Source organism: Idiotropiscis lumnitzeri, chromosome 4 (assembly GCF_059441095.1).
Source record: "Idiotropiscis lumnitzeri isolate Australia: NSW breed Sydney's pygmy pipehorse chromosome 4, RoL_Ilum_1.0, whole genome shotgun sequence".
NCBI classification, from domain to species: Eukaryota; Metazoa; Chordata; class Actinopteri; order Syngnathiformes; family Syngnathidae; genus Idiotropiscis; species Idiotropiscis lumnitzeri.
The window spans coordinates 27,821,268-27,832,539 of record NC_142394.1 but is presented as its reverse complement, the minus strand read 5'-3'; the positions used below and the strand labels follow the sequence as shown (position 1 = coordinate 27,832,539).

General features: G+C 46.6%; 1 protein-coding gene across 1 annotated transcript; it reads left to right on the top strand.

Annotated features, from left to right (window-relative positions):
- Positions 1 to 246: 246 nt before the first annotated feature.
- Positions 247 to 11,071, top strand: b4galt1l (DP-Gal:betaGlcNAc beta 1,4- galactosyltransferase, polypeptide 1, like). Its single transcript, XM_088292715.1, has 6 exons — positions 247 to 936; positions 2,005 to 2,240; positions 4,505 to 4,692; positions 6,478 to 6,600; positions 7,214 to 7,318; positions 10,271 to 11,071. The coding sequence occupies exons 1-6, from the start codon at positions 654 to 656 to the stop codon at positions 10,398 to 10,400; spliced, it is 1,065 nt and encodes a 354-aa protein (XP_088148841.1). The 5' UTR covers positions 247 to 653; the 3' UTR covers positions 10,401 to 11,071.
- The last annotated feature ends 201 nt before the right edge of the window (positions 11,072 to 11,272 follow it).

Below are 11,272 nucleotides of genomic sequence, written 5' to 3'. Positions count from 1 at the left end.
TTTTTATTGTGTGTGTGCGTGTGTGTGTGTGTGTGTGTGGGGGGGGTTATAAACATGTTTTTACTTTAACGCATTGATTAAATAATACTAACATTTTGTGAGTTGATTTTTGAGGGGGAAAAATGAACAAAATTAATTGTTGCACTTAATGTTGGTCTGATGTTTAGCAGCTTTTCTGTGGTTCTTGAACGGTCATTTTCATGAAGCTCAAATATTTTATTTTGAAATGTGTCAGTGGAGACGCAGCTTCGCAATCTTTTGTCTTGACGGATGTTGAACTTTGTGGACTTTTCGGGCTGTTTGAAAGTTTCCATCAAGTTCTTTTGGTCGCCGCGCTTCACCGTAAGCCTCTTTGGGCTCGCGACGTCAGCGCGTGGCTCTTCTGGCCCGGTTCGATCTCTGTTTTTCCAGAAGCGGACGATCCGAACCAACTTTGGTGAACGCTCGTCGGGGGCGCGAATAGGGGCAAAAGCTAACGTGGCTACAGCTAAGTGTGACAGCACCGGAGTTGCTGACGTCACATCAGTCCTTGGGCTCGTCTCTGGGCTCGGCTCGTCTTCTGGCTCGCGTCGTCACGTCCACCCGAGAGAAGATGGAGGTCCAATCGAGCAGTTAGCAGGGTCAACACATCCGGAAGTGAGAGCGAGGTCACGATGGCCTTGGCCGAGCCGTCGGTTAACTTTAACCTTCTTCACCGGACGTGCAAGCTCGTCGTTCTGCTCTGCTTCCTGCACATCTCCGTTACCGTCTTCTTCTACGTCCGCTCTCTGGACATCAACTTCGCCTTCGCCCAGAACCAGCAGACCCGCTCCGTCATCGCCGCAAACAGCGAGGCCGTCAAGCCGACTCTGGAAGCCACATCCGCCGAGGAAGTCCAAGACGAACCGTCGGCAGGCAAAAGCTTGAAGAAATGTCCACAAACTTCACCCGTGCTCGGTCAGACCCTTCAACAACTTTTAAATGTGTATTTTATCTTTACTTCCTCCCCACTTTTCTCATCCCTTCTAAATCTGTTATACGCCTTTATTTAACTCGCACTCCAACTTTTCTTAACAGTTTCACATTTGGTTTTGTTCGGTGGGTGTGTTCGCAAACTTGCATTGTTCGATTTTATGAGCCTTGTTGATATTATTGTAATGGATTGAGGTACGTTATGTTTGTCGTCTTTTTTCCAAAGTTCATGACATATGTGTGGAAACCTGAACTGTGGCCTGGTGGCTTCATTGCAGCCCTCCGTGAAGAATAGATGCAGCACTTGTTGTTTGCCTGCTTTGCGCAACTCACAAGACAGAAAAAGACAACAAGTATTTTGCTCTTTCTCTCTCACTTCCTTACTGTCCACCTTTCACCTTCCATTCTGTGACACATTCCAGAGAATGCGCGGCTGCACTTATTGCACTTCAAGTCTGTGGACCCTTAAACAGTACCCGTATTTGTCGATGGTATCTGATCTGTTTGTTTTCTTTCTTTTTCCGTTTTTTTCTTTCCGTTTTTTGGGTGGAATGGTGGACGACTCGTTAGCACGTCCGCCTCACAGTTCAGAGATTCAAGGTTCGATTCCCGCTCCGGCATCCCCGTGCATGTTCTCCCCACATCCGCGTGGTTTTTCTCCAGGTGCTCCAGATTCCTCCCACATTCCAAAAACATGCGTGGTTGATTGGACGCTCTGCGCGTGTGAATGGTTATTCGTCGCTATGTGCCCTGCGATTGGCTGGCAACCAGTTCAGGGTGCACCCTGCCTAATGCTAACAAACCCACTCTAAAAACAGATGAAAACTGAATTTGAAAAACAAAATCCAAAATAGCAAATGAACTAAATGTAATGGACGTGCTCGGCCGTGTCAGATGCGCTGACCGCAGGCGTCCCATCGCCGGCCGTCCGAGTTTGAGCGTGAGCTGCCTCTGCTCGGCGTGTTTCCTCAGCTGTGACCTCCCGTCGGCCATTTTTACTCAGCTGAGCCGCTGATGGTAACCATGGCGACGGAACAATTTCTCTCGTTCCAGTGGGTCCGCTACGGGTGGAGTTTAACATTCCGGTGAACCTGGACGCGGTCACGAAATCCAACCCTGACGTGCGGCCGGGCGGCCGCTTCAAGCCCAAAGATTGCGTGGCGCTGCAGAAGGTCGCCATTGTCATTCCCTTCCGCAAGCGAGACGAGCACCTCAAGTTCTGGCTCTACTACTTGCACCCCATCCTGCAGCGCCAGCAGCTGGACTACGGCGTCTACGTCGTCAACCAGGTAGTCGTCGACGGGGACCGTCCGTAGCGCAATGCATGGCTTCTTTGACTCATCGAATCGTGACTATTGCTCTGTGAAAATAATCTCAAACCTATTCCAGCTAAACTATCTGGCTATTGTTCTTTTATACACCACCTTAAAGCGTGCAGCTGCACGTTTCTCCGGTTGCGCGCTTACTCCCGTCAAGTCAAGCGTGTCATTTATGCAGTGGCGGGCCGTGCATTTCACACCTGGGCCTTCAGTGAAGTCTGACTCGAATAAATCCCCCTCATATTATCGTCATTTATGACACCCCGGCTGGACAAATAATATACCGAAAGAAACTTACACACAGCTTCTCTTGAAAGGTCCGTCTTAAAAATGGCCTCGCAAGTGCATCTGCAATTAAATCCACACTTTCCCCTCCTTCGGCCATTGTGGTTTAAAAAAGCAAGAATATATTTTAGATTTTCAAACGGTCGCCAGTTACGACTTTCGGGTGTGTTAGCGCTGCCCCCTCACGAGTGAGTAACCAATCGCAGAATGCGTAAAGCCAGCGACAAGGCTCACTGTCACCAACTCGTGACTTGATTGGCTATCGCAACTGTCTATCAAATCTGAAATCTCATTGATTTTGACAGAAGAGATGCCAGCATGATTGTATCTGAAGACCTCGGAAAGAATAGTGCATGCTACTGGTATTATGAAATCTGCCTGGCGACACGTGCTAGCTGAATTCTGATTGGCTAAAAAGTCAAACCTACAAATTCAACACTAGGATATAATATGACATCAATTGGAAGAATCTAATCATTTTTTTCTTGATGATGTTAGGCCAGCAGAGGCCTTGAAGGTCTTGACCGCCCACCACTGCATTTATGCACCCATATCTCAATTTTGAATTCTTCTTCTGTGTCGGTTGTAAAGCACATTTAAGTGACTGGCCTGCAGCCTGCGTGGCGCAAGCCGGTTGCAGGGCCCCCGCTGATAGAAAACATCTGGCTCACCTACTTTTTGATTGATGACCCTCGGAACATTCATGAGCACGTTAGTCGGGTACAATTACAAAATGATACAAAGTATTTGACCGTCATCACGGTATCTCTTCGCATGCGTGGACGTTATCTGTTGCATGGTGTATCAAAATCACATTCCTAACATGTATGAACACAAGCCAATAACTCCTCGCTTTTCAAATGTTGATCTTGCATCTTGGCATGAACATTTCTAACACTCCTCTTTTCTTGTTGTGTCTTCCTCCGTGTTCTTTTTAACCCTAAAACCGGAACGACAGGCGCATCTCTCTGGAGCGGCGCAGACACGCCCCCCCGCCCCTCCCCCCCTCCGCTCTGTGTCAGCCAATAGCAGCTCATCTTTTGCTGACCGCTGACCAAAAGGGGCTCCACCTCCTTCTTGTTCTTCTGCTTCTCTTTTTCGCTCTTCCCGTAAAGTCACGGCATGCTTTCGTATCGCCAGCGTTAGCAGGTGAGCTTGCTTTGCTCGATTCTTTGCAAAATCAAAATTGTATCCATTCCCACATCCAATTTCAAAGTGTAAAGTCTCAAGGGATTACCGTGCAACATTTGTTCAAGCGTCCATTTGCTGACAAATTCAGCGGCCTCGTTTATCAGCCGCGTGGGGAAAAAAGTCCGGTTCCTTTGTGGGACTGGACTTTGGTGCAAGTGACAGAAAATTTTGATTTCTCAACGTTGCGGACACGTTCTACGCACACCAATCGCCCACTTATTCCAAATTCCCACACACGTGCAGATTTGCAGTCCCACGCGCCTTCGAATGAGCAAATATGCTCGCGGAAATCCCTTGAAGAATGCGCCGATGCACTGCCTCTTCGAAATCATGGCAAAGAAAAATAATTCGTTTTAAGTTTTGTGGTCACCGCTGATTGCAAATTTCCGCACGTCATACGTAAAAGTGCAAGTTGATGAGTCTTGGCGAGACGATGCTCGTAAATGAAGGAGGCTGCAGGAATAATTGACGCGCAGCTTCAAAGGCCTCATGGTTGTCTATAGAAGACGCAAAGTATGAATTTTATCGAAATGAAACTCTTCATGTTGCTACAAATTTCTTCCCTTGGAAGCAAGAGACCACCAGATGTCACCAAAGCTTTTTTTTTTTTTTTGGTGCCATCCGGTGGCATTTTGGTGCCAAGGGCTCAAAAAATGGCGTAATACTCACGCACGCACGCACGCACAACAGTAAGAATCAAAATGCCTGATGAAGCCGGTCGACATTTAAGCCTTCTTGTCCGTGTGTGCGTGCATCAGGACGGAGAGGAGATCTTCAACCGAGCCAAACTGTTGAACGTGGGCTACGCGGAGGCAATGAAGGAGTACGACTACGACTGTTTTGTCTTCAGTGACGTGGACTTGATCCCCATGGACGACCGCAACCTCTACAAGTGCTTCAGCCAGCCCCGACACTTGTCCGTGTCCATGGACAAGTTTGGCTTCAGGTCAGATGTGCTGCCGCCACCGCTTCCTCCTCCCCACTTGTGTTCCTCCCGTGTGCTCGTGCTTGAGCAGAGCAAGTCACATTAACCAATCAGCTCTGAGCGGCTTAAAGACCAAATACAATCACCCATCTTACTTTCTGGTTGCTCGCAATTACTCGCCGCTAAGATGCGTTGTGTGTGTTGCACCATTTTGGGGAGGAGCTACGAGGCTGCGCGGTACGGACGCGCTCCTCTGAGTCATCCCTGTGGCCACAAATAAGGTACACTTCCAACAAGTAGCGCTACCACTTAAAGGCGGATGAGTAGCAAAGCTTGCCAACACACGGAGCAACGAGAGAATTCTTAAAAAGAAACAAAATAATAAACCATGTATTGTTTGACTATAACTGCTAATTAGATAATCTAACAATTATGTGGTTGGAGAAGTCTTCAAAAGCAATTACAATTCTTTGTGTGGTTAGTACAGTCATTGCCATGAATGCAATTCTATTTTTATGACTTTCTATTTTGAATGTAGTTTTGATTAATAGCCTGTTGACACACACACTGCCCCTCGGTCATGTTCTTGAAAGCAAAGAAATTCCGGTAAGCTTGAATTTCTATAGGTTGGCAGTTCTGCTACATGTTGCAACACTTTTATGCACCGCATATGATGTCATTAATTTCGGTAATCCAAATTAACTCGCCCTCTGCAGGCCTAATGTTGTGTTGGTAAGGTCCAGTAACATGAATCTTATTGATATGCCCAACGTTAAATTTGATCTGGCTTGGGGCTTCAAGCTAAGTAAATTCTGGGTTACAACGATTGCACGCCACGTTGGTCCCCTCGCGTTTGAATCTGGAATGCGCCCACACATCTGCCATTTTCCTGCACCGTCAAACAAATCACTTCACTTCTCTCTCCGACTTCTTGCGCATAAGTGACGGAGGGGCGCAATGCAAATTGCCATGTGAGAGCGCTTATTCCAACCCTTTTTTTTTGTCTGTAAAGTTAGGTTATAGTTATGGTGCTTTGATTATTAAAAAAAAAAAAATTAATCACAATTATTTTAAAAAATGCACAAATGGAAACAATATTAACTCATTCACAACCAGCCAAGGAAAAAGAATGGATCTTTGTCGTCTTTAGCCGTCAATGGTAGTAAAAAAATTAAGACAAATCTAATTTATTGAATCTTAAAACAGGTGCACGCTGTAAAAAAAATAAATAAAGAAATACAATGAGAGAGAGAGAGAGAGAGCGAGAGAGAGAGAGAGCGAGAGAGCGAGAGCGAGAGCGAGAGCGAGAGAGAGAGAGATCATTGTGTGTCGTAATTGAATTGAATTGAAAGAAAATGGTAAATGGAATCAAAAGCACCCAAACTGTCCAAAAACTACCACTATCGTCATTTCACAAAAGCATTCAGCCCTTGTGCGTCCGTGTGTGCAACAATGAGTACTAAGAGGAAACTGATGTGCTGTCAAACTCTCGTCGACATTTCCTCTTTCTGATGTGCGCACACAACGACAGGCTTCCTGTTCCCTGGACAAAATTGTCCATCAGCAGAATATGGAGTACCAAGTCCTGTGTCGCACATGCACACGCACGCACACAACACAGGAAGTACGGTCATCTCTCACCATAGCGCCGCAAGTGTCCAAATTTCGAGATCATTTCTCACCTACAAAAGTAAGATCAAGTGCAATGTGTCTACGACTCGCCACCACTGCACGTCCAAAATCACATTTCTACGTCAAACATGGTTTGGAAGGCAACCTGTTGCTCAATGTCACGTGTCCTTGCAGGTTGCCGTACAAGCAGTATTTTGGCGGCGTGTCGTCCATGATGAAGGGGCAGTACCTGAGCATCAACGGCTTCCCCAACAACTACTGGGGCTGGGGGGGCGAGGACGACGACATCTACAACAGGTTAGCCCACAAATCTCTCACTTGTTGCTTGTAGACAAAAAGATGACCTTTTGGTACACTTGATCTCAAAAGAAGGCAGCAACGTTTTCATTACCTTCGGCGAGTCGCATTGCTAACCCTAAAGTTTTCTTGACAATATGTTCTATGCAGCCCCACTTTTCGAAACTTGATATTCTGAATAATATTGCGTTTATGAAATATGAGTTAATCAACAAAATGCACCCGTTTTTTAGCCATCTCGGACAGCGGCCATTTTGTCACTCGCTGTCGACTGAAAATGACACCACAGTTGCTCAGGGCTCAGCTAACGACCGATCATGGCTCAGCGTCAGAAAACAGGTGGCCCATGATTGGTCGTTACCTGAGCAACTGGGGTGTCATTTTTAGTCGACAGCAAGTGACTCAGGAGGTGGCCATTTTGTTCTGTACTGCCTCCTGCTTTCGACTGAAATTCACTTGGCGGCTCACCTGTTTTCTGGGTATGATCATGTTACGTCAAATCGGTTTTCAAACAAAAATGACATATTATTATGTCGGTGGCTAAAAAAAAAAAAGCAACAGGTGATCTTGTTTTCTAAAAAAAAAAAAGCAACAGGTGATCTTGTTTTGACAGGCTGGCGTCCAAAGGGATGTCCATCTCCAGGCCCAGCGGCGAGGTGGGGAAATGTCGCATGATTCGCCACGAGAGAGACAAACAGAACGAACCCAACCCTCAGCGGTACGACCACTTCTCGTTGTCTCTCTTCTATGTCTCGCTCTTCTCAGCATGAAAATTCCCAAATGGCGTGTGTGTCACATAAATGCACATCTGCAAACCACAACGTTAGCTCGTTGGCCACACGCTAGCCGACAACTAGTTTTAATCGTTAACAGGTCGGATGGAAACAGTCCCCTTGTTTTCTTTCAAACGCTTTATGACGCGAAGAGCCTCGATTTGATGTCGTGTGCACAAAATTCGGCCTCTGCATTTGAGCCATCCGACATGGTGTTCGTGGCACCAAGTGGAGCAGGGGGCTGCCAAAACGCCCGAGTGGGGCACTTTTGGGTTTGGGTGTTTTTATATCATTCAGGCCAGGGGTGGGCAAACTTTTTGATTGGCGGGCCACAATAGGTTCTAAAATTTGACAGAGGGGCCGGACCAGGAGCAGCAGATGGATGGAGTGTTTTGGTCACCTCACCTCATCGGAGGGAAAAAAAAAATACATTTAATTTGAAATGAAAATGAACAAAAGTATTACAACAAAATATATGTCTTTGAAAAATCACAGAATTTAGAAAATAAAACATTAGCAAGGTTCATTCATTTCGTTTTTTTCAAGTTCGGCGAGCCAGATTAATACGTTTAACGGGCCGCATGTGGCCCCCGGGCCGTAGTTAGCCCACGGCTGATTGAGACTGCCAACGTTATGTAACGGGTTACTAATTGCATATTTGTATTTTGTATTATTATTATAATTACAGAGTCAAGTAACGCATTACAACATCAGGACAATAGGAGAAAATGTAAATTACACTTTGGAAGTAACTACCCAACAATGGTATGAGTCGGAGCAGGTCTGACTCGTTCCAGGATCAACAAACTCGGAATATCCCCAAAGAATGCCGATTATCTACACACACGCACGCACACACTGGCTGCCTCGTCTTGGCAGTGCGCAAGAAGGAAGAACTTGATTTCAAAGCAACAAAGGAATCAAAGAAACACTGTTAACTGTTTTACAAGCATACATGAAGCGCTGCTGTGGCGCCACTCCAACCTTTTGAGCGCACCATTTTATAAAGAAATGCAGAAAAGATCACGGAAGATGTCCATTTCATGTCGTTTGAAGGAAAAGGACTTTATCAGCGTTGATGAGAAAGCGAAGACGAGAAAGTCCATTTGTTGTGCATGGGTTCCCACATGTGTGTGTGTGCGTGCGTGCGTGTGTGTGTGTGTGCGTATGGATTTGGAGCGAAGTGATGCTCAGTTGTGATGCTTAGTTCCTTGACCCTGATTCAAGTTAGATTTTTTTTTTTTTGACAACCGACGGATTTAAGAGTTTGTTGCTGGATATGTCAAAATTGCAAATTATATTATTCGAGTAAATAAATATCCGTTTCAAGCTTCACAAATGATAGTAGTTGAAAAATGTAATTCATCTCAATTTATTACGGAATTTATTTTACAAATGGCGGTGCTCCAAAATTAAGATCACTCAAAGCGAGACGTTTGTTCGCACGTTGACGCGCCGTCCTTGGCGATGACTTCAACAAGTCGTTCTTGCACGGAATTTGTGAGTTTGTGGATACTTTCTGGCTGCATGTCATTTGCGACTGCAACAACGGCCTCCCACAGTTGCTGTTTGCAAACATAATGGCGTCCGCAGCCGTAAATCTTCTCCTTAAGTATGCTGCACAGGTTCTCCATGGGGTTGAGGTCAGGGGATGATGGTGGCCACATCAGGAGTTTTTCTCCGTTGTTACCCAGAGCAGCGAAAACCTGAATGAAAGTTTGTGTCGCCTTGCCTTGCGTGAAAATGATTTGATGGCAGAAGGTGCGGTTCTTTTGATACCATGGCAGGAAATTGTCCATGAGAACTTGGGCGCCTGTTTCCGGGGCCTTGGTGACGCCGTCTGGCAACCGAAAGGGGCCAAGCATCTCGCACGATATCATTCCCGCCCAAAACATCACGCCGCCGGCTCCTTGCTCTGTCGAGCATCCGCAAGTCCATCCGTCCGGACCGTCCGACGGAGCGTGACATAGATCCGTGAATAAAACCCTTTGGAAAGGAGTCTTGATGTGCTTGCGAGCCCACCGCACGCGTTTCTCCTTTGTGAGCGTCGCTCAGGGGCGGAAAGAGGCTCGGGCGCGCCGCCAGCAGTTTTTGGAGGACCCTGCATCGAGACGTCCTGGGGACTCCGGACACGCCGGCGGCTTCAAAGATCTGCTTGCCGCTCATCTCCCTCACACTCTCTGAATCCCGCACATCTGCCCCACGGAGAGTTTCCTCACTCCGCCTTTATCGGAGCGAACCCGCTTGCTCTCCGAGTCGCACGCAAAATATTTGACGGTGCGATGATCTCGCCCGAGTCTTCTTGAAATGTCCAGCGTCGTCATTCCATCGGCGAGGCACTGGGCGATTTCTCGCTCCTTCTTCTTCCCCATTACACATGCGCGACAACAACAGCGTCCTCCAAGTCTTCGATACAGCCGACGTTTTCAGTCCTCGGCTTTGGAGGCGGGGCTCTGGTGCTGATGTTGTGCTTCTATTAGGAACCCGCCCCTCTCCAACCTCGCCTGCTGTCGTCTGCAAGAAGCATTAGGAGGACTCCTCCAATTCCCGCTGACCGCGCTTGACCTGAACGCTCCCCCGCAGTAACGTTATAAAAACTTGACGCGATGTTGGAGGGAAAAAAGGGGCCGTTTGTTTAGATTCCTTCCCTCCCTCTTGTCAGGCACCATCTTGCATCTCTCTCTCTCTCTCTCGTTCGCCCCCCTTCCTCTGTCTCTTTCTGCTCGCTCGCTGGATGGCTCTTATTTCTTTGTTCTTCCTCGCTCACTTCTCTCTCTCTCTCTCTCTCTCTCTCTCTTCCCCCTCTCCCTCCCTCCCCACATCTCCCACTTCTCTTGACTCACAGAGAAGCTGACAGGTCTATTTTTTTGTTTTTTTTTGTTTTCATACGGCAACAGGTTTGACCGCATCGCTCACACCCGAGAGACAATGCACAAGGACGGCATCAAGTCTCTGTCCTACAAGCTGGTTTCCAAGGAGACGTTGGCGCTTTACACCAAGATCACAGTCGACATCGGAAAACCGTGAGGCGCGGCCGGCTGACCCCGACCTGGCCGGTTTTTGCTATGCTGGACTTTGCTTTTGCTGTCGACAAGTCAGCTTTTCTCAGTTCCTGGGCCCAAATCAATCAATCAATCAATCTACCAATATTTTACCGTGTTTTTATATTTTGCTGTGTACATTTTTTTTTTTATTATTATTTTAGTCATTTTAAATTGGAGCATCTTGTTTCCACAGCAACGGCTCACAGGTCGTGAAGGAAAATCTGATCAGCTTTAATCACGTCGATGAGTGTGTGTGCGTGTGTGTGTTTTGTATGACTTCCAATTGTTATATTGGCTTCGTTCACACTGCAGGGCGTGATGCCCGATTTGGATTTTTTGTTTAAATCCGATCTTTTTATGTACTCGTTCACGTGACAAAAACAAATGCGTCGTCTAATGCAACACATCCGTGATGTGACACGACATCGAGTGACCAAAAAAAAAAAAAAAAAAAAGACGTCACATGGCGCAGTGTTTACGCAAGTAAATATGTTCCCGCGTGACGGGACTCATCTTATCATCTCATATTGACAGAATAGCGCGGTGGGAGGAGGTAGAAATAGTTTGAGGATATGAGGCAACGTTCCCCTATGAAAGATGACCTCACGTCATTGCCGCGTGTACTAATTGAAGCGTCTGCGTAGCTGAATTACTACTTTCCTCACAAATGCCCACTTCATGCTTTGTGTGGGATTCAATTAAATTCAGAGATGTAGGCGATTCAATTTGATTTTAGAACCAAAAACGATACATTATGCTGCGTTGCACTACTGTGAAACTACAAATAAATACTTCCAAACATATTTTACTTTACATGGACACCAATCCATATTTTTTTTTTATGTAGACGGGACT

What these genes read in the sequence shown, in the direction of transcription:
- b4galt1l (XM_088292715.1), top strand. Translation starts at nt 654, where the DNA reads ATGGCCTTGGCCGAGCCGTCGGTTAACTTTAACCTTCTTCACCGGACG. An exon ending in ATGGACAAGTTTGGCTTCAG is followed by an intron (nt 4,693 to 6,477) that starts GTCAGATGTGCT and finishes GTGTCCTTGCAG; the next exon opens with GTTGCCGTACAAGCAGTATT. An exon ending in AACGAACCCAACCCTCAGCG is followed by an intron (nt 7,319 to 10,270) that starts GTACGACCACTT and finishes ATACGGCAACAG; the next exon opens with GTTTGACCGCATCGCTCACA.